We start from the raw sequence: 23,660 nt of genomic DNA, 5'->3' as shown, positions 1-23,660 counted from the left end.
TATGAAGCCTCAATAAAAAATAAAGAAAATTGGTTTAAACATCCCTCTAGATAATCACTTATCTGTCACAAGGTGCAAATGCATTTTAACAAGTACCTGTTCAAGAACAAGCACTTTTAAGTTTACTAAGAAATACACTCAAAATGTTTTAATAATTAGAGAGACATGATTAACAACTCTTTCAAACCTAGAAAATCCGTCAGTGACTGATTTTGTCAAGTAGAATGTGTTCCTGGACTGACGTTTGTTCCTCTCAAACAAGCACAAACTAACATTAACTATTAAATATCCATCTGGTGTCATGAGATCCTAATCAAAATAAAAGTATTAATTTTAATAACGGATTTGTGTTTAGTTATAGGTTTTGTCTTTTGACAAAAATATTGTTTAAATTCATATTGTCATTTCACACTAATTTATTACATGTGACCCTGGACCACAAAACCAGTCTTAAGTCGCTGGGGTATATTTGTAGCAATAGCCAAAAATACATTGTATGGGTCAAAATTATCAATTTTTCTTTTATGCCAAAAATCATTAGGATATTAAGTAAAGATCATGTTCCATGAAGATATTTTGTAAATTTCCAACCATAAATATATTAAAACGTAATTTTTTATTAGTAATATGCATAGCTAAGAACTTCATTTGGACAACTTTAAAGGTGATTTTCTTAATATTTTGATTTTTTTGCACCCTCAGATTCCAGATTTTCAAATAGTTGTATCTCAGCCAAATATTGTCCTTTCATAACAAACCATACATCAACAGAAAGCTTATGTATAAATCTCAATTTCGAAATTGACACTTAAGACTGGTTTTGTCGTCCAGGGTCACATATAAATTAAATATCAATATAAATTAAAAAAGAAATTATTTTAAAGTCAGCATGAAATGAAAATTCATGATTTATAAATGCAATAAACAATTTATCCACGCATCATGTTTCTTTTTTTTTGTTTACCCTTTTTACTCAAATTTCGTAACATTCTTCCGTTCAGAAGAAAAGATCTGTCGCTTCTGTTTCATTCTGACTTTAATAATAGCCTCACTTTAAAATGGCTACTAATTTTAGTAGAAGAAAATAACATTTTAGTTGAGAAAAAAAATTAAACACATTTTATGCATTTTTAATGTTATATTTATATACAGACTTGATTTTATTTATGCTAATCTCATGGATGTGTCGGTAAGTTAATTAACCTGCTAATAAACTTTTTTTATTTACATTATTTATAAAGGTGTCTATAAATCCTTGCAGTGTTTTTTTTTTTTTTACTTGGTATTACTAACAGTAAGTTTTAATTAAAATTGTCTAATTTATCGTCATGATGCACATTTTCGTTTTGTCTTTATTACTTATTACGGTATTGCGGCATTGATCTAGCAACATATTCTATTTGCCAAAATAATGGTCACCCAAATCCAACCTTCACTGCGACAGTAGTTTAGTGTAAATTGCTCACTCAGGTGAATACTCTTCATTGACCAGCTCCTCAAAGCCTTTATTGGTCCTGCCTTTGTTTCTGTAATTGTGACTGTTGGACGGTCTCTGTTCATCATAGTGCTGCTGGTAGTCTTTCTGGGACTGATAGCCGCGATCCTCAGCCGCCCAGCCCTGGTACTGTCCGTCCTCTTTGTCCTCCTGAGGAGGGAGGTCTTCATCGGCATTGAAGCTGTCATCCACCTCTGTGTCGTACCTCTGGTAGGAGCTGGCGTGAGCCGCTTCCTCTCTAGCGCTGAGTTCCAGCGAGCTGTTCCACATCCCGTAGCTAAAGTAGATCAGCACACCTGTAGGATGAAGAGATGGGGTCAGTTAAAGTCCATTCACACCAAGGACGATGACTGTAACTATAGTTTTAATAATCCTTCTAATTCTATGAGAAGAGGGAAGTGCACACCATGACTATAACATTAACAACATAAAGGAATATCTTTGGAATCACTTTCAGAACTATGTTTTCCAATTATGAATGATGAAACATTCACAGTCAATCAGAAACCACCGACCTTACAGAGCTTGAGGATTTTGTCAGCAGATGACAAAACTGCAGCATGCAGCTTACATAGTCATCACTATAGTTATCATTCTTGGTGTAAATGGGCCTTTACAGATGATTGGGAATATATGGAGTAGAGCTGCATGATTTGCATTGTGATTTCAAATGCGATATTAAAGAAATAAACTTTTTTTGTCTCAGGCAGTGCACTGACATACAGCATAACACCGTTGCGCTTCGGCTGTCCCGAGTTCGAGTCCTAGCTCATGGACCTTTCCCGATCCTGCCCCCCTCTCTCTCCCACTTCGCTTCCTGTCTACCGACTGGCCTATCAAAATAAAGGTAGTAAACGCCAAAAAAACCCATTTTTGTGTATGGCTATAAAAAAAACAAAAAACTCTATATTTTATTTTACAGTGAAATATCACAATAGTAATATTTCTTACTTTGTTTTTGTTTGGATTATAAATATCTAAATAACATTAAATAAAAAGTAAATAATATAATATTGCAAAAATAATACTGTAAATAATACATGTAAATATATATAAATATTAATTGTAAATAATATGTAAAGAATATTGTAAATACATAATATAAAAATAATATATGTAAATAATATAATACCTTACTTAAAGTGAAATATTACAGTAGTGATATTTCTTTCATTTTATTATTATAAATAAGTTTTTATCATCTTTTAAATAATAAATTAAATTATTTTAAATACATTTTAAATAATATATATATATAATTCAAATAAAAAATAAAAAATATTACTATTGTAAGGTTTCATTGTAAAATGAAATAATTTATTAGATTTATTTTAAATATATTAAATGATATTAAATAATATTTTATGATTTATTAATAATGATAATAATAATTACTACTACTATTACTAAATCACAAAATTTTATTTCAGATTATTTAATATTTTATTTTAACAATATATTTATAATACAAATTTTAAAAAGAAAAATTATAATTTTATTATTGTAATAATTCATTGTATAATAAAATAGAGTAGAAAAAGAGGGAAAAAATGAAAACTTCAAAAGTTAAATCATATATCAGACCTTGTTTTTTATTGATAATGAGCTGCTCACATGTAAGAACAGTTCTGTGTTTAACACGCAACGCATATATTTATTTAATTTAATCGCAGCCTTTTCAATTTAATAATCATACCAAGTTATAATAGGTTTTAATCCGATTAATTGTGTAGCCCTAATGTCTAGCGTACATAAGAGAAGATCTGGCTTACCTAGTGAGCACCACACCACAAAGCGCACCCAGGTGATGCTGGAGAGTTTGAGCATAAGGTAAATGTTCACCAGCATGGCAGCGGTGGGCACAAAGGGCACACAAGGCGCCATGTAGGGCAGCTTTTTAGGGTTCTCAGGCTGCCGGAGAATAATAATAACCAAAGTAACCATGAGGACAATCACAGTCATTATAAAAGGTAATATTGCCCAGCGAGCTCCTCCTGAGACCTGGTCGAAGCCATAGATGACAAGCGTCCAGAGAAAGAAGGTCAAGATGAAGAAAAGGAGGACACAGGAAGTAACAGTACGTCCTGTTGCAGGTGTGGGCCTATCGCCCAAGTTCGGCAGGCCCAAACGCATCCGTATAGTGTAATAATGAGACCCCAAAATGCGCTTCAAGAGACTATTGGAGTCGTCCACCTCAGTGCCGTTATCTCCAACACCGTAGCCGGAACTATCAGACTGGTAGCCTCCAGAGTCTGACTTTTCAATCAGAGTTTCATCGTCTCCTTTGGAGGGGAGGTTCTTGGCCCCACAGGGGTTGTCGGAGTACTCTTCTCCACCAGGTGAGTTCATGTCCTTCTCACTGGCTGCCATCATTTCCTCCTTCCTCTTCCGCTCCTCCTCTTCCTCCTCGGTGAGGAAACTGGTGAAGCCGTCTCTGTCGGGCTGATATCGCAGAAGCAGCACACACACTGACACCAGTGTGTAGGCCAGCAGTGTGCCGATGGACATCATCTCGATCAGGTCCCTAAGACTCACCAGAAGAGCCAGCAGAGCAGCCAGAGAGCCTGATACAGCACAGGCCACCACAGGCGTCTCTGTGTGCGGACTCACAAAGGACAGGAACCTGGCAACGTACACACAAACAAGCCAGAGTTATTATACGTAACTAAAACTAAAACCGTAAAAAACTGTTTTGTTGCTTTAAATAAAATAAACATTCACTGAAATAAAATTATATATATATATATATATATAGTTTACCTTGAGGTACTTAAACTAAAACTAATAAATATAAATTATATTAAATCTATACAGACATTTGAAAACAATGACAAAAATATTAAATAAAATGGCTAAAACTGTAACTAAAATATATAAATGCATTTTTTCTGATAAAAATTGTGATCACAATTTAAAATGTGATTTAATAATTTAAACTTTGCTTGTTTGTAGGGCTGGCCAAAATTATGTGATTAAAAACTATTTATACAAAAAAAAAAAAACTTTAACTAAAAAACATAATTGTGAGTTTTCTGATAAAAATTGTGATTCCAATTTAAAATGTGATTTTAAAAAAATCCAGGATTGATGTGTTTGTAAGGCTGCACAATTTGACCAACGATTTGTTAAAAAATAATATACATATAACTTGTGTATATTAAAATAAATAAATTACGAAAACCTACAGGAAAATTACTAAAACTTACTAAAAATGTGATTTAAAACATTCTAGGTTTGATTATTTGTGTTTTATTTTGTGACTAAAAACTATATCAGCATACAAATGAATAAAAATTACAAATTACAAAAAATAAATAAATTACTAAAAACTTTAATTAAAAGAAAATCTCAATTTTTCAGATAAAAAAAAAAAATCTCATTCAGGATTGCTGTGCTGCTTGTTTGTAGGGCTGGACAATTTGGCAAAAATTTTGGGATTAAATACTATATAGACAGAAAGAAAGAAAGAAAGAAAGAAAGAAAGAAAGAAAGAAAGAAAGAAAGAAAGAAAGAAAGAAAGAAAGACAGAAAGAAAGAAAGAAAGAAAGAAAAGAAAAATGTCCAAAACCTACAATTATTAAAACTTTTACTTAAAGAATATATATATATATATATATATATAAGCATTTTTTATTTAAAATTTAAATGAAAAAATCCAGGTTTGCTCTACTTGTTTGTAGGGCTACACAATTTGGCCAAATTTTTGTGATTAAAAACTACATAAACATATTTACAGTAAATCAACAAGAACAACCAATAATTTTTTGAACCAACAAAAAAATTACTAAAACATTTTTAGTACCATTTCAATGGTATTAAAAATAACACAGAAACAAACTTTAGGTAAAAAGCTTGTAAAACATGCATAGCATAAAAAAACTGAAAAAGAAAAGCATATACACAAATACCTGAAAAGCAGCCCATCTCCTGCCATGGCATAGATGACTCTGGGCATAGGGAACAGAGATCCCAGCAGGCTGACAGTGAGTCCTGCGACAGCGCCCACAGCTACAATATACTTCCCAGCCAGGAAGCCATGAACAGCAAACATCTCCATAAGCGGGGCATCGCCATCAATCAGGTTAAATGGCACCAACAATGTCAGAATCACACTCACCTAAGACATATAAACAGGTTAAATGCTTATTATGGGGCAGTTTGTCACAACGATTTAAAATACACGGCATGAAATGTCCTTTGACACACAATCTCAGTCCGGATCTTATTTCAAGGTATGGCGATGAATGGATGCCGTAGGAAGATTCATCCAATTCCATTTCACAATAAGAAAACTCATGATGCATTTAATCTGTCTCAGGAAGGTAAAAGCAAATTGCTTTCAGATTAATATTTGAAAAAGGATGAGCAGAGGTCTTCAGCTCTAGGGATCAGAATAGGGCTTAAATAAATTAAAAGCCAGCTCTGAAGTGCTTGAATGATTCATTGAATTGTTTGAATCCGCAATAGGCTGAAATACTTGCATATCTTGTACACCTGTTTTCACCAAAAATTACGATATTTTTGATGAAATTCGAGAGCTTTCTGACCCTGAATAGACAGCAAGTTCAAGGCCCAGAAAGGTAGTAAGGACATCATTAAAATAGTCCATGTGACATCAGAGGTTCAATCGTAATGTCATGAAGCTACGAGAATAATTTTTGTGTTGTTGTCTGACACGTAAGAGTAGAAATTGTTGAATAAAGTTTCGTTTTCTTTGCACACAAAAAGTATATCTGAACATGTCAGTTGTGTTGCTGTCTGTGGAGGGTCCGAAAGCTCTCAGATTTCATCCAAAATATCTTTCATTTGTGTTCTGAAGATGAACGAAGGTCTTACGGGTTTGGAACGACATGAGGGTGAGTAATTAATGACAGAATTTTCATTTTTGGGTGAGCTATCCCTTTAAAAAATAAAGACCACTATGTTTTCATATTTTCATGTAACAGATCGTAATCGTGATATTATAAATGCAACAAAAATGTATTATATAATTTTGCAAAAATTAAATATTTGGCTTAAATAATTGGCTTTTTATTGTACTAAAGCTAGAGCAAATGATTAAAATACCTTTAAATTAGAACTGTACAGTATCTTACTTTCTACCAACTATTGGTAGATTTATTTAGTTTGCACTATGAATTGATGAAATTGTATATATAAAAAATATATGAATAATTGTTACAGAGAATACTGCCTGACAACCCCCAGTGAACAAGATAAATGCGCAAATTATATTCAAATTATTTCTATTTACTATTGAAAACTAGGGATTCATTTCATGATTAATCTCAAGTCTTAAGTCCTTTGAAAGCAGAATCATAACAGAAATAATATCATATTTGATAAACTTGTTAAAAATGATTATGTAATTAAACATAATTAACAAATATCCTTCTCAGTTCAGTGTTCAGGTATGAGAGGAGTCACTGTACTCACAGAGACGTACGCTGTGAGACAGGTGACGAGAGAGGCTGTTATGGCATATGGAATGGAAGTGTCGGGGCTCTTGGCCTCTTCTCCTGTGGTGGCGATAATATCAAAGCCAATGAAGGCGTAGAAACAGGTTGCAGCTCCTTGCATGACCTACAGAGCACATAATTAATGATAATTAATGAATTAATAGAATGCAAATTTTTCTAAACACCACATTCAATAAGGACAAACAGAATAATGCATTCACATTCGCATACAGTCAACATTCTTACCCCTGACCAGCCATAGGGCAGAAACCTCCCATCCTCCCAGTTGGCTCCAGAAAGGAAAAACAGTCCAGCAAGCACCATAAAGACCCACACGACCAAGTTAACAACATTGAGCACATTATTGAAGCTCACAGAGTTTTTCACCCCTAAACCCACAATCACCGTCACCACCATAGCGATCAGCAGAGCCAGAAGGTCTGGATAAGATTCCTCTCCCTTACCTGGAAGCAGAGGATGGATAAAGACCACATCAACCACACAAGTGAATTGTTTAGTATTTGATTACTAAAGACACTCACCCAGGCCATTCAGTGTTCCAAGATGGTTGATCATGTAGCGGCTGATGGTGTGATTGGCTAAAGAGTCGAACATGCTGCTCAGTGCACTGGCCCCCGCTGCTGTGCCAATCAAATACTCCAAAATGAGATTCCAGCCAATGAAAAAGGCCACAAATTCTCCCACTGTGACATAACTGTATGTGTAGGCGGAGCCTGTTGTCTTAGGCACTCTGACCCCAAACTCAGCATAGCACACGCCTGTGTGAAAATCACTGAGATTAGCTGTTTGACAAGTTCATTATGCAGAAACACACTAAAAGTGAACGTCTGGAATTTTATGGATGTGGCCGTTTATGGACGTTAATTTAGGTCTCAGCTTATTGTTTCTATGTAAAATTGTATGTCAAATTATTTATAATTATAACTTAATGTAGAATTTCTAATGATTATTATTAATAATATGTGACCCTGGACCACAAACCAGTCATAAGGGTCAATTTTTCGAAAGCTGAATAAATGAGCTTTCCATTGATGTATGGTTTGTTAGGATCAGACAATATTTGGCCGGGATACAACTATTTGAAAATCTGGAATCTGAGGGTGCAAAAAAATCAAAATATTGAGAAAATCGCCTTTAAAGTTGTCCATATTACTAATCAAAAATTACGTTTTTATATATTTACAGTAGGAAATTTACAAAATATCTTCATGGAACATGATCTTTACTTAATGTCCTGTAAAGTATTTAATTTTTGGCATAAAAGAAAAATCTATAATTTTTACCAATACAATGTATTTTTGACTATTGTTACAAATATACCCCAGTGACTTAAGACTAGTTTTGTGGTCCAGGGACACATATAACTTATGTATATATATATATATATATATATATATATATATATATATATATATATGTTTAAAGTTTTATTGGCAATGTAAAAGTATCAATAATAATAAAAATTATAATATGCTTATTAATTTTTATATTTCAATATAGTCTTATGTTTTAATTTTCTGTTTATTAGGCAAAAAGTAATTAATATTTAAATTTGACCATGTTTAAAGTTTTATTGGCAATGTAAAATGATTCATATTTATAATTCATGCAGAAAATTAATAATAATAATAATAGTAATTTCATGTTTATTAATGTTTAGAAATAACATATAGTCTTATGTTTTTATTTTCTGTTTATTAGGAAAATAATTGTGGTAATATGGTATATTTATATAATTTATTTATTTTTAAAATTTATTAAAATATATATATATTTATTAGCAACAAGGTGAAAACTTGATTGGCCTGTGTATAAAAATCAATAATAAATTCACAATTTTATTATTTCTATTTTCTAATTTGTATTTCAGTTCATTCATATTGATAGTCTGGTTCTTGGACTGACAGGTCTCAGTCTTGTGGTTCTTGGTCTAAAACTGGGTCAAGTCTTGGTCTGGTTGACTTTACACTGGTTTAAAATATTCTGTCAAATCAAAACTGCTAATGGTAAGTTAAGAGACCCCATAAGGCATATATTATTGCTGTGGTTTTGTGAACTTTAGACTAAAATTTGAAGAATTTTATTTAAATAAAGCACAGAAAACACAGCACAGCTGGACATGATTACAGACAGGTGGGGTTCTCATACAGCCTTCGGGACACATGAAAAAAAAAAACATGCAGTTGTCAAGCTGACTGGACAGATGAGAGGCCTATTTATGTTAGAGCACCAACATTGTTTTTTGATGTTATAAATTCAAATGCAAACTGTTCATAAACTATCAAAAGTCATAAAGTCTCACCTGACAGAATGGATGCCACAGCTGCAATGATGAAGGACAAGATCACTCCAGGTCCTGCCATTTCCTTAGCCACAAGCCCGGCGACCACATACATGCCAGTTCCCACGCAGCTGCCCACCCCAAGTGACACCAGATCCACCGTAGTGAGCACACGAGCGAGCCTGGTGCCATGAAGGTCATCTGAGATCCCCTGCATGGAGTCCACAGGTTTAGTGCGCAGGATGCGTGAGTGGAGTCCATACCAGGACGACTCCCACTCAATTCTCCTGGGGTCCAGTTTAGCAAAGACAGCACTCATCCTCCAGCACAGGAAGACTCGGATAAAAGAAGGGTGAGGTTTGTCCCCAGTGTCTTGTTCCAGGTGTTTCCTCTAAACTTGTCTTGTATGAGTGTCTGCTGCTTTATTCTTTGCTCCTCCTCTCTCTCTCTCTCTCTCTCTCTAACACACACACACACACACACACACACACACGCTGTCTCAGAGAGGATCCATGAGCTGATCAATCATCATAGTGCTCTATACTGGATCCGCAATGACATCCTACAAAAAGAGGAAAGCATGTAAATCACATATAATGATAATGAAACATAATCAACTCAGACAAAACATCAGGCCGGGTTTAAAACTGCAGAGCAATATGTTACAATAGTCAAACAATAGAGAGTGTCCCTTCATTCACTTAGGTGAAATGTTGCTATGGTGGCACGTCTCATTAAACTTGCAGATTAGCATATGGAGAGCATCAGATATCCAGTGGACATTGATATACTAATAGAGAGAACAATGTGAATAGAATGTCATATTTCAGCCTGGAAAAACAGTACTGAGGTCTGTAAACAGAACCAAATTGGTGCTTTATGATATAAACGTTGATATAACATTGACAGTTTATTGTTACTGGAACAGACAAGTATGGAAATTGTGTGAACAATAATTAAAAATGTATATACTACATACATATAGTCTTACTAAAGAAACAGAATATGTATCATATTACTAAATTAATATATATATATTAAAAAAAACTAGATATAGATTAACAATAAATTTTGAACAGACTTGCTAAAACAGTATAATTATTGTATTATTATATATTATTTATGTTTAAAAAATTATATTATTTAAGATGAGCCTCAAACATCATCCTGTTTTGAAAATTCTTGTCAGAATTGAAAATTCCTGAATATTTAGCATATTTTATGCTCTATTTTATACATTCATTACATATAATACAATGGCAACAGACTTACTAAAACAAAACAAAACAATATTATTATTGTATGTATTATATATGTAAAAAAAATGTTAAACATTTTTATATTAAATTAATGACATCCTCTTGCATTTATGCCAGTAACATATTTTAGCATAAAATGTGTTCACTATAGAAATTATGATATTTGAATGCATTTTAAGATCAATTGTATTTTAGTGTCACTGAGACACTATTATAAATTTTCCTAATATTTTGAATTAAATTTTATTTTTATATTTTCTGCCTCCATGTTGATTTAGTTGAAAGTTTTAGTAATTTTGTTATGTGTTTTTGCCATTTTTATTAAATTCCGTTCTTTTAAATATGCCAGTATAGTTTTTATTCAGATTTATTTAACTTTTTGGTTATTGTGGTAATTCAAGTTAATCTGAAAAAAAAAAAAAGAGAGAGAGAAATGTTACCTTGGAAACTAGCTAAAATAAAGTAAGTTTATATTTTATTTTATTTCAGTTAACATTTAACATTCATTTAACGGTTTTAGTTTTTGTTTACCCTGTTTAAGTACATTCATTTCCATTGTCCATAATGTCCATTAATTAAGTTTTCCAGGCATAAAAACTACAGTTTTTCCTTAAAATTTCCAGGTTTTCATAATTGTGGGAATCCTGATCCATAACCTTTTACATTTAATGTCATCATTTCACTGTACTTTCTTCTGTCTATGTGCATGAGGCCTATTTTTAAACTGTCATCTTCTATGTCAGTCTCCATCTGCTTTAATCCACCGTGTTCCTCACGGCCTTCTTTTGTTTTTCCCTTCACAGATAGCATCACCACACAGTGCTATCTTGTTTCCTTCAATCTAATGCAGGCCTGCCGTTCACCGAGACAAGCTGCAGTTGCCATCACAGACCCAAGATCTGCTGGATCTGCCTGTTGGTAATTACCAGTCCCACTGCTCTGTCAGTGCCTGCAGGATCTGTTTCATACAACCTGACAATATCTCATCTGTTATCAAAACAGGGGGAATTGAAGCACGGCTGACAGAGATTTACCAGATGATGTCAGATACAGAGGGAACTTATATCCGCAATATCTTTGGAGTTTGAAAGAGAGAGAGAATGAGAGCGAGAGACCAGATGTCAAACACTCTCAGGTGTCTCCATAATAGTGCCGTATTATAGACATTATAATTATATTATGGTCTGAGTAACCCATTCACTTTTCTGTTTCTCATTTCACCTGCCCGAATTAAGTGAATAACTGGAAATGGAAAAGTTTTTAAGCGTTAAACAGCAAAGAAAATCAAGCATTGCAGGTCACAGAAGACAGATATGACCTTTCCAGTCAGCAATTCTGAATACAAATACATTTACAAAGCAATAATATGTGCACAGTAAATACTCTTCACAATTTATAGACAAATATATAAGATAAAGGTCGGCTCTCGTCTTCTGTGTGTAGAAATGATTCATGAAGTCTTAAAAAGGATCTCTGATTACATTTGCTCCTGACAAAAGAACTGACGTCATCAGACTCCAGAGCAAGGGATAGGAAACAGATTATAAGGAAGAGAGATGAATGGCATGTATATATCAAGAGAGAAGCCAGACATCAGTACAGTCACAATTACACAGAGCTCCAGCAAAATGCTGTTCCTTGTAACAGAAACAATATGATATTTAAGCCGTAAGATTAGTATGCTAAATTTAGAAGTCTGCTTTCGGCCAGTCATAAAGTTCAGAAGGAAATGACACCATTATTCCGCGTTGCAGGGTTTCGAGACCCGTTTAAATTTAAACATGCCACACATGTGCAAGATATAGTCCATGGGCCCAGGCCACATTTTTCACTAATTGGTACCACCCAAGGTGGCAAATTCTAGTTTGATTTTTTTTTAAGTCCATATCTCTAGATGATATTACAACATGATAACCTTTTGTTAGTGGTAGCTTTGTCACAGAAATCAGCCTTCAATGACACTAACCGTTGAGCCAGATAATGAAAATATCTTGTAACTTTATTTGAACAGAGCATGTCATACAAAGAAAAACAACATAATTCTACCTTGTTCATAAGCTTATTTGGTCATTGCAAACTGTTTCTGTTTATTCATCATCATCGTCATCATCATCATATTCAACTAGTTTCATGACATCAGTATCCTCCTCCTCCTCCTCCCTCTGATTGCTGCAGGTTTGTAGCTTGCACATTTCTGCGCTCTCCTGCATTGTAAATGAATGAACCTGTTAGGAGTATCTGAAGAAACTCCACTAGAGATGTAGGAGTGCAGTTTCTTCATAGTGAAGATGCTACGACATTTCCTGTGATACAATACTGATGGTATGCTACCTTCAGGTAGGTCTTTAGCAAGATCAAGGATGGGGCTGGAGCCTCTTATTTTAGCTGCTCTGAGTAGTATGTTCCATGAATCTACAGGTGCATCTCAATAAATTAGAATGTTGTGAAAAAGTTTTTTTCTTGTAAGTTATTTCAAAAAGTGAAACTTTCATATATTTTAGATTCATTGCATGTAAAGTAAAACATATCAAAAGTTTTTTTTTTGTTTTAATTTTGATGATTAGAGCTTACAGCTCATGAAATTCAAAAATCAGTATCTCAAAATATTAGAATATTTACATTTGAGTTTGAATAAATGACCATCCCTACAGTATAAATTCTGGGTATCTCTTGTTCTTTGAAACCACAATAATAGAGAAGACTGCTGACTTGGCAATGATCCAGAAGACGAACATTGACACCCTCCACAAAGAGGGTAAGTCACAGAGGGTCATTACTGAAAGGTGTGGCTGTTTACAGAGTGCTGTATCAAAGCATATTAAATGCAAAGTTGACTGGAAGGAAGAATTTGGGTAGGAAAAGGTGCACAAGCAACAGGGATGACTGCAAGCTTGAGAATACAGTCAAGCAAAGCCGATTCAAACACTTGTGAGAGCTTCACAAGGAGAGAACTGAAGCTGGAGTCAGTGCATCAAGAATCACCACGCTCGGACGTCTTCAGGAAAAGGGCTACCAAGCCACTTCTGAACCAGAGACAACGTCAGAAGCGTCTTACCTGGGCTGTGGAGAAAAAGAACTGGACTGTTGCTCAGTGGTCCAAAGTCCTCCTTTCAGATGAAAGTAAATTTTGCATTTCATTTGAAAATCAAGGTCCCAGAGTCTGAAGGAAGAGTGGAGAGGCACAGAATCCATGTTGCTTGAAGTCCAGTGTGAAGTTTCCACAGTCAGTGATGATTTGGGCTGCCATGTCATCTGCTGGTGTTGGTCCACTGTGTTTTCTGAAGTCCACAGTCAACGCAGCCATCTACCAGGAAATTTTAGAGCACTTCATGCTTCCTTCTGTTGACAAGCTTTATGGAAATGCTGATTTCATTTTCCAGCAGGACTTGGCACCTGCCCACACTGCCAAAGGTACCAAAAGCTGGTTCAATGACCATGGTGTTGGTGTGCTTGACTGGCCAGCAAACTCGCCTGACCTGAACCCCATAGAGAATCTATGGGGTATTGTCAAGAGGAAGATGAGAGACATCAGACCCAACAATCCAGATGAGCTGAAGGCCACTATCAGAGCAACCTGGGCTCTCATAACACCTGAGCAGTGCCACAGACTGATCGACTCCATGCCACGCCGCATTGCTGCAGTAATTAAAGCAAAAGGAGCCCCTACCAAGTATTGAGTACATATACAGTAAATGAACATACTTTCCAGAAGGCCAACAATTCACTAAAAATGTTTTTTTTATTGGTCTTATGAAGTATTCTAATTTGTTGAGATTTGTTGAATTTTGTTAAATGTGAGCCAAAATCATCACAATTAAAAGAACCAAAGACTTAAACTACTTCAGTCTGTGTGCATTGAATTTATTTAATACACGAGTTTCACAATTTGAGTTGAATTACTGAAATAAATGAACTTTTCCACAACATTATAATTTATTGAGATGCACCTGTATATTCATAGGTGCCACAAGGTTAGAGTCATCATCCGAACAGTGTATTAAACACTCTGACTGTAACACTTGCACTTTGTTCTGCCATACTTCTCTATTCTGTGATGCACATTGAAAATAACAGAAATACCGGTATATCAAGAACAAGGAACATTTAAATATGACGTGTTAAAAATAGCATCAGGACTAGCCTTTTCCAATTATGTTATGTGTTAGTCTGTGCAACAAAGTATTGTGAAGTAATCGAACGTGAAATTTCGAAATCACATGAAATTTCAGCCTTCTTGCACTACTTCCATCTCTGCATCTCCACACACTCAATCTTTTTTTAATTATTCACGAAGTTGTTATCGTATAAAACAGGTATCAAATGAAAGAGTGGACCTTCTGCTTCACAGTGACACTAGTACCTTGCTTATAGAACAAAGATGGTCGGAGTAATCTTGATTTGAAAATGCATCAAATTAAACAAAGTTGCAATCATCGGTCATTTCTTTACTCATTTTCACACAGCTGAGTCATAGCTGAATAAGTTGCAAAGTGCTTGTGGTCTCCAAGGGTAACATATCAAAATAAACAGCAGGACTTACCTTTTCAGATGATGCTAGTGGCTTATCATTACAACAAAGTATGGTGGAGTAATCTGGTTTTGAAACTAGCACCAGGCGTTGTTGTTGCATAATATACTATTTCATATACAGTTCATACATATTTTTTCAAATTGCTAGGTCATGGATTGTCCCACCATCATGGTTCTGATATCACCAGATTACAGACAGTCTTGTCTATCCTTATCTGAAAAGATATCCCCCCTAACATCAATATATTTTGAGATAGATATACAAATATAACAATTTAATAGATGCAAAAAATTGTTTTATTTAATGTGAAGGCTAATATAAAATGTATACAACAAATATCATGTCAAATTATGTCAGAACTGGATAGCCCCGACTGTCCTGAAAAAATCTACATATAGGATGTATGGCTACCTCTTACAATAGACTTCATACAAACCTGCTGTGCAGATACTGTAGGACGATAATGGCTAAAATAATGATTGTCCCAAAAGATTAGTAAAGCTACTCATTTGAAATGGTTACCATATTTCAAAGTACTTATATGGACTCTACAAACAAACTGGTACCAAAGAGATTTTGCCACCTTAGGTGGTACCAAATTCTGGCTTGGTCCATGGACTAATAGGCCTACTGAAAAAGAAACGAGACCCAGCGCAAAGGTCAAAGGCGTCCGTCTAGCGAATGTTTACATAGAAAACGATTTAAAAAGCAGCGCAGTAAAATGCAAAAAAGGTGTTCTGTCACTCAAAAGTGAAAATTTGTGGTTTTGAGTTGTCATCCTGGGTGTGAACAGGCCTATAGTATGAACGGTCCAAACGAAAACGGTGTAGACTTTAAAGGTCATTTACAATGAACAGCAGATGTAGTATTTTTATTGGAAGAAAGCAATTGGCCAATTTTACGGCATTTTACTGGGTTTACGGAAGTGGCTAGTGACTATTATAACAATGCAGATTTTTAGAAACAGGCCATATAAAATGAACACTGATAGAGCTAGATTATTAAATATATCTAGAGAAATTACCAACGATAATGCAGTGTGTAAATATAACGCAGGAAAGGAGACCAAGTGCAATTCAGTATGTAAATATTGATGATGGTATGGCTGTCAGTTAGATTTTGTTGTAAACAATGTCAAATGTCAATCCCGAGAGATTTTGAAACTGGAATCTTTCGATTTCTTAAAGCTTGTAAAAGGCTTGAATTATGCACTAAACACTTACATTAAGCATTTGAACAGTGCTGCCTTGTAAATGCTGAAATTAAATTTGTTTATCCTGACGATTTTTTCAGCACCTTGGTCAGTTCCGTTGTCATACATAATGTGACAACATGCAATGATGTTTCTAATAATGAGAAATAATAATAATAATAGTTTATTAGAATAAACACTGGAATAGTGCACATAAACTTCATATTTAACATCAGCATTTTACTCCAAAAAATCCCCAGATTTAATCCAAATATATGTACTATATGCATAATTAAATTGGAATGCAATAAGTCATTTAAATTGTGCAACTGGTAACCTTTCCATATATAAAATTGATGAGGATCTTCCGTGGTTTGTTTAAGGGAGAGCTGAATGTTAAACTAAGGAGTGCTATACTGAGCTGAGCCATAAATGAATTGCTGTTAAAACAGACATAGAAAAAACAATTCTCTCCAACCTGAGCCAAAGTAAAGCCTGCAACTGCTCTGTCCACTCCGGTAAAACAAATAGCTCTGCGAAACAGAAATAGAAGTGTCCAGTTTCAAATCGAAAACATTTTTCCTTGGCAGAAAATGAGCAAAAACTCACCGGTGGGGATTTTACAATCTATTCTCCATTATGTCCAGCGGTACAGGAGGAATCCAGGCAAAGCTTGAAGAGACGGCAGGGGACATAATGCGCAGACATTGTGAATTATTTAGGCTTTTCTCCTTGTGATCAGAGGAGAATTCATTATTAAAAGATGTGTTCGCCATTCAACAGCTGCCTAGGATGGAGCTTCCTGGACTGTTTTAGATTGTCATACTCTGTTTACAAACTTTACATTCCCCTGGTGAGACTGATGATATGGATTAAACAAAGAGTTTGAAATCTACAGCCTATTTTACCAGGACACAGATATAAGATCAATTCCAATGTGGGTCATTAATGTTTTGCAAGATGATTCACAAAGAAGCAAAACAGGAGATCTTTTCTCCTAAGGCTTAGAAATATACTACACATGATGAACTGCAACATCAATTACTGTCATAATCAGAAAACAGACCGCTTTTATAGTACACAGTTAATCAAATAAACTTGTTGCAGTGCATTCATTGTAGTCTGAGAGGTAAACAAGATCAAAAACTCAGCTGGTAGTAGACTGAATAGCCTCCCAATAAAAGACATGTGTAGTAGAGACACAAAGCCATCAGTTTCATTATTATTGTAGTAATTCTTGTCTATGGCATTTAATTCATTTTTAATTACCCTGCCACTCAACTCCAATGGCTGAGACCCAAGTGGATCTCAGGTTCCGCAGGAAACAGGAGTATCACCATGGCGACAGCATGCCAGAATGCAGCAAGTGTTTGCAACGATCGCAGCTCTTACTGCAACAGTGAACACGCTTATTCTGCAAAAACAACCGCTTTTAACAATATAGGTCAAATGCATTTCAACTGCATCTTCCCGATGCTAAGTCATGTCAATCTTTCAAAATTTCACCAGCGTTAGTCATACCTGCAATAAAATTTAATGAAATGCATGTTTGCTATATGTAACTCTTTCAGTTCACTGAAATATGTGCTGATTTAACATAATCAGTTTTTTTTATTTAGTTTAGATTAATTTTTTTTTAAACTCAACACAGTTCATTTCACATTTATTTTCAATGTTACATGCCATTACTTTGTAATTAACTGTGTAATTTACTAGCACCTTTTCAGTGAAAATTGTTTTCTAATTCCGTGTATTTTAAATACATGCATACAGTAGTAGCCTCAAAGACCCCATAGTGACCAATCTCATAGTGACCAGCAGCCTACATGCAAGTGCGCGAACGCAGCCGAGCTTACTCACATAGCCTATTTGAGTTCATTTTTATTGTTTTTAAAAACGACGCATGATAACTGTATGAGAATGAGTGCAAAGAATATTCAGAGGGATCTTAATAGATGAGTCACCGTCATCACCAAAATGCATTGCAAATGCACCATTGTGGCCATTGTGTTGGCTCCATGGAGGAAATAAAATTGAAGCAGGTTAAAAAATGACACTGTCAAATAAATGTATAACACTGTGGTGGCCTTCTTTCCCCCTTTTTGTAAGGGACACATGTATCACAGTAGAGAATCATAGCGTTAATGTGCCTATGACATACTTGACTACTAAAAAAATAAAGTAGTGCTCTGCAATATGTGACAAAATTGGTTTTGGCTATGCAATATTTTCTTTCAAATATTTCCTTTACATGGCCTTGACTCCCACATCAAAACCTTGTCAGACACATTTTTATAGCTTCTGCACTCTGACTTGTTGACACACAGCAGTATCTGTTATCCCACAATTTCTGTGAAAACAGCAGGATCACAAAGATGATTTTTGAATCACCCCTTTAGACAATGTTCTGAAGGAAAAGCTCTTGCCTGTCAATTCTTTAGAACAAACCTGAATTTTGGCCAACTAGGCTAGGTCAGTGGAACAATATTTTTCGTACATAACTGAAGCTGTCAAAGTTTATTTGACTTTTAAAGGAGACAAAACGTTTAAACGCCTGTATGTATTTTTGTTAGAAATGCAGTTAGACTGAACAAAACAAAGCAGGAATCACAACATATTTAAAATTGCATTTTTACACGTTTACAGCCATACAGTTAACTTGAAATATAAAAATAACAGATCTCTGCTGACATCTGGTGGATATGAACGGATATGTTAAGTAAAAATATGAGATGAGAAAAATAAACGAAATCAACGTGTTCATAATTAACATTAATTTATTCAGCTAAATAAAATGAATTCAATTGAACAATTCAATTAAGACTAATGTGAGGAATATTTAAGGTAATTTTTTAATGCTTTGCCGATAATGATCGGAAACCTCGCCTCCTCAAATCAACTCCATTTCTGGACACACTTACTGATGTAAATGTATATATCGTAACTGAAAACGTTTAAGAACCGTGAGTACAGACCAAAATACATACTTTAAACACTTATATTTATTAATACTATCATTTAACCTGAGAAAAGTGTTGTAAAGAGAGTGGTTTTATTATAGGATGCACGTGACGTACCTGCTAAGCTAAGTGTTTTGATATATTTTCTGTATTTTTGTAACTAATTTTAACCTCTATAGTTGAGCTTTCTTGCAAAGAGAATATGCAATAACATACATGCCACATAACAATATGATTCGATCACAGAGGAACACTTAATGTTTTTACATCCAGTTATCAAGTTGAATGATCACAGATAATGAACGAGTTTTTAATACATTTTTTTTTTGTCTTTTGCATTTCATTTCTCTCGTGCATTATGTCCTTAATTTGCAGCTTTTGAGTCCTTTGAAGACATGATTGCACATGATCAAGTTGGTCAAAACAAGTAGGTATTTGCCTAAAATAAATTTAGATGCCTTTTCATAGCTTGCATAGTGGATGCTGTGCTCATTGCAGCCTCACACACATCTTCTCTGTTTCTCTGCAGATGCGTGGACTGAAAAGAATAGAAGGATGGTTTGCTTTTGTGTAAGGAGTTGGTGCGGTGCATGCCTCTCTTTGGCCGTGAGGTCATGCCTCCATCTCTTGGTGCAGCGCTATGACTGTGGCATTGAACTCTGGCTCGTTTCAGAATGATCTCCTCTCGTTTGTGCTTCTCAAAGTGCATGTTCCTGCTCAAAGAATTGGTATGTTTCCTTAGCAAGTTTGATGATAAATAGGTGGCTTTTGCAAGACAGCATGAATGTTCTGAAACCTTCAAGCCTGGTCTCAGTAAGGAGCTTGTAGAGCTTCCAGAAAAACGTCTTCCATTCTTTTCCCTGTTGTTCTGGGGGCTTTGTGGTGCATATAGTGGACTTTGCAGGGCCACAGCATGCAGTGGACTGGGATAGCGATACACTTCCATGCCCTGGTGACCTGGAAGATCAGAACGGTAGGTGGGTTGCAAGACAACTTTGGGTTGAAGTATGTCTGAAACGTCTGGCCAGTGCGAGTCTGGATACAGATCCGCCACTAATTGGAAACCATCTTCAGGAATCGTCTCATCTGAGAAACGGGATTGAACTCCTCTGTGCTCTTGTAATAAAATGGGTCGGCTCCTCTGAGGTTCCTCACCCATGAAACATTCTCCCTCTCTGAGAGTGTTTTGTATTTCAAGGAGGCCAAAGATGTGGAGAGAGAGCTGATGGTTTCATCACAGTCCCCAAAGTCGCAAAAACCTGAGCTTGTCCTTGACTGACTTTCCATGTGCGCGTGAAGTTCTTGGTCATTCCAGCTTCTTTCCATCAGGAATTGATGAAGAAGCAGGTCTTCAGATGAATAACTGGAACATGACCAAAGTCCTTTGGATTTTCTAGCCTCGTGAATAGCCTCTTCAGAAAAACTGCGTTTGAGATTTAGTCTGAACGAGTCTTTATCCACCCAGTAACGATGCTGTCTTTGCTGGATAATCGTTGACGCTGAATCTGTAGGATCAACTTTGGCTTTTCCGAGGGCTGTCTCCACCATTGTTTTGTGTCTGACTCTCAGGACCTCCAACTCCAGGAGTCCTGCCAAAGTAGCACGGAATCGCTCTCTAATACGTTTCCTCCCAGTGCTGGTCCATTGTGCTGCTTCAGCCTCTTCTCTGTGCAGAGCATTAGATAACATCCTGGTAACAGGCTGAAGGCTCTAACTCTGGCTGCCTTTCACACTGAAGGTCTTTATAGCGAAGTCACCCATATCAATGCAAATGCATTTAATTCCAGACCTTTCTATTGCTTAAGATTTTCACTAACCTTTGACCTTAGGTGAAGAATTTGTTAAAGATAAAACTTAACGCTGTCAAATGTGAGATTAAATTAACAAGGTTAACATTTGGGAGATCAGTATCACTGCCAGTGATGGCTTTAGCTCTTCTTATAGTATATGTCATTGTGAGCATGAAAGCATTTTAGCTATTCATGTTTCTTTTGAAACATAATGCAATATTAAAGGCAAGACGCCACAGGTGAACAGGGTAAAAATTAATATCACTATAAATGTACAGAGGGGATTTTGGATATTTCATTTTATCACTCCATAAATCAGAAAATACTGTCAACAACCAGAAAAAAAAAAAAACGTATATATGTGTGTGTGTATATATATATATATATATATATATATAGCCTTAATTTTACAACAAATTTAAACAGGTCAAATGTGTAATCAATCACATTTAGAATACACTTTCAATACAACACAACATACAAACATTTTTTTCATGTTGTTTTTATCTTTCCTCAAAGAACGTTCAAATCAATTACATTTGAGAATGGCCTCTGTAGTGCTACGCTTAAAGAAACAGTTGGTTGTTGCATCCTCTGATGCTATTAAAATATGAAAAAACAAAGGAGCTCTGTATTCTTTAACTTCGAATAGTGTCTTCAGAAATTATTAAATGCAGTTTGATAGTTACATTTACACAAAATTCCTAAAAAATCTCAACATTCATGACAAAAACTATAAAGTAACAAATTATAAAGCAACTATATCATTTAAATAATTGATTATTGAATTGATTGTTACTACTGTAATGATTAAGTTAGTTTCATCAGTGCAATATAATCGCTCTTATCAGACACCACTGGCAACATGTTTGTTAATGAATCTTTAACTCTTTTACCCTTGTTCCACCTTCATTATAAATCAAGCCCACTACATGAAACCTTTACTACCATTGAAAAAACATGACACTCAATTTCTGTGTGTATCATTTTATTTACAAGCAGATATAAAAACGTACAGCCCTGCATTTGAAGATGTGACAGCTCAAACAGGACCTCGATACACTCAAACATATTTCAAGACAGAGCTTTCATTCATCAGCATCGGACTCATCATCTTGACTGATCTGGAAGTAGCGCAGCTCGTAGCTTTCCTTATCTGACGCCACCACCCTCAGCCAGTCTCGCAGGTTGTTCTTCTTCAGGTACTTCTTTGTGAGGTACTTAAGATACCTGAGGAACATGGGGTTGTTAGTATATGTACAAAGAACACTAATAATAAACATAAGCCTGCCGAGTCAGCTGATGTACCAAATCTCACCTTTTAGAGAACTGCTTCTCTGATGTGACGCTGATTTTGTTCTTCTGACGCACAATTTGCACTACATTTCCCAAGTTGCCTGTTTTGCCATTAACCTTCACCTTCTCTTTCAGAAAGGTTTCCTGTTAGTAATAAAACAGCATGACCACTAGGGAAGAGAACCCTAGGCATTTAACTAGGGAAGGGAACCCTAGTTAGGGCACAGCGTTAGTGACGTGACTACCTGAACAGAAATCATGACTATCATTAAAGGATACTTTATTATTTTAAAAAACAACTTATGTGTGTTTGGATCAGAAACTAATAGATTTAAAGGAACATAATTTTAATGTACAGATCCTTCTAACAGGAACAAATAAAGCATTCATTTGGTTTTCTAGCCAATTCAAACAGAAATGTTAATGAATTTATACCATGTCTGGAAATTTCATTACATCTTCAGGTTTTCCATGCCCACAAGAACCCTGACTATAAATAGAAGTGATGTGTTTCTATCATCAATTGTGTATTTTTTTTTTTTTATACAACTTACAAAGTTGGCAGAGTCAAGGATCCCATCCTCCACAGGGTGAGTACAATCAAGGGTGAACTTCCAGGCAGCGCCCTTTTTATTCTTTTTCACAAAAGTCTGCCTTTTCTAAAAAAAACAAACGTATATTTTTAGTTTATATATAAATCCTAAATTAAACATCTACTTTCTCAGTTTAATACTGCACTCATAATTCATGTTTATAAACTCAATCTTATAAAAACAACTGAACACATTATGAAACGCACTACTGTAATTCTCTTATAACTAAATGCGTTTGAACGGTTCTGTCATGCTAAACCGCTCATACACGTGTCTCCCACTAGAAAGTCAAAACTAATGGATTAATACATTTTCCCTTTTGCAAAAACTAACTCTGGTTAACATAGTACATATAAATGTCATATATCTCATATTTTAATCACACGAAACGAAAAATACAATGCATTTAACCATTAAGACCGGTCTTCGGTCGAAACGTACCGGTGCCATCTTGGTGAGGTTGGCTTGAAAGAGGAAGTGGCGTAAGTCCGCGCAAGAGTTCACAAAATTTTCTCGCATTTGATTGGCTGCCGGTTAGGGAGGATTCATGAGGACTTTTTGGTTTAGTTATTTGTGAATGAATCGCTCGTTTGAGTGAGTCGGATCATTTGAATTAATCAGTTGAACGTAACACAACCGATTTGTTCCAAAGATTTCACCGACAGGGAGAAAAGAAAGCTGAATAGTAGAACGTTACAATAAAAACGTACTTTTCTGGGGATATATCTGACGTTAAAGAATCAGTTTTTTGAACCGGTTCTTTGAAACGAACTGATCGAAAGA

General features: G+C 35.2%; 2 protein-coding genes across 2 annotated transcripts; both read right to left on the bottom strand.

Moving 5' to 3' along the window:
- Window positions 1–1,453: 1,453 nt before the first annotated feature.
- Window positions 1,454–9,622, bottom strand: slc7a14b (solute carrier family 7 member 14b). The gene is made up of 7 exons (XM_058766134.1): window positions 9,278–9,622; window positions 7,497–7,733; window positions 7,201–7,418; window positions 6,932–7,078; window positions 5,404–5,612; window positions 3,268–4,118; window positions 1,454–1,791 (listed from the first exon to the last, which is right to left on the bottom strand). The coding sequence occupies exons 1-7, from the start codon at window positions 9,573–9,575 to the stop codon at window positions 1,463–1,465; spliced, it is 2,289 nt and encodes a 762-aa protein (XP_058622117.1). The 5' UTR covers window positions 9,576–9,622; the 3' UTR covers window positions 1,454–1,462.
- Window positions 9,623–21,943: 12,321 nt separating this feature from the next.
- rpl22l1 (ribosomal protein L22-like 1) lies at window positions 21,944–23,410 on the bottom strand. Its single transcript, XM_058764646.1, has 4 exons — window positions 23,319–23,410; window positions 22,839–22,943; window positions 22,307–22,428; window positions 21,944–22,218 (listed from the first exon to the last, which is right to left on the bottom strand). Exons 1-4 carry the CDS (start codon window positions 23,394–23,396, stop codon window positions 22,077–22,079), a joined length of 447 nt encoding a protein of 148 aa, XP_058620629.1. The 5' UTR covers window positions 23,397–23,410; the 3' UTR covers window positions 21,944–22,076.
- Between the last annotated feature and the right edge of the window lie 250 nt (window positions 23,411–23,660).

Source organism: Onychostoma macrolepis, chromosome 24, assembly GCF_012432095.1.
Source record: "Onychostoma macrolepis isolate SWU-2019 chromosome 24, ASM1243209v1, whole genome shotgun sequence".
Taxonomy (NCBI): Eukaryota; Metazoa; Chordata; class Actinopteri; order Cypriniformes; family Cyprinidae; genus Onychostoma; species Onychostoma macrolepis.
Note: the sequence above shows the minus strand (reverse complement) of the source record. Positions and strands in the feature narration are given on the sequence as shown.

Bases quoted from the DNA above. Each gene is read 5' to 3' on its own strand.
- slc7a14b (XM_058766134.1), bottom strand. From the start codon at position 9,575: ATGAGTGCTGTCTTTGCTAAACTGGACCCCAGGAGAATTGAGTGGGAG. The intron at 7,734-9,277 runs GTGAGACTTTAT...ATTTTCACACAG, and splicing joins TGTGGCATCCATTCTGTCAG to GCGTGTGCTATGCTGAGTTT. The intron at 7,079-7,200 runs GTAAGAATGTTG...TGTGCTCTGTAG, and splicing joins TGCCCTATGGCTGGTCAGGG to GTCATGCAAGGAGCTGCAAC.
- rpl22l1 (XM_058764646.1), bottom strand. From the start codon at position 23,396: ATGCGAGAAAATTTTGTGAACTCTTGCGCGGACTTACGCCACTTCCTC. The intron at 22,944-23,318 runs GTACGTTTCGAC...TGTTTTTTTTAG, and splicing joins ACCTCACCAAGATGGCACCG to AAAAGGCAGACTTTTGTGAA. The intron at 22,219-22,306 runs GTGAGATTTGGT...CATGTTCCTCAG, and splicing joins GAGAAGCAGTTCTCTAAAAG to GTATCTTAAGTACCTCACAA.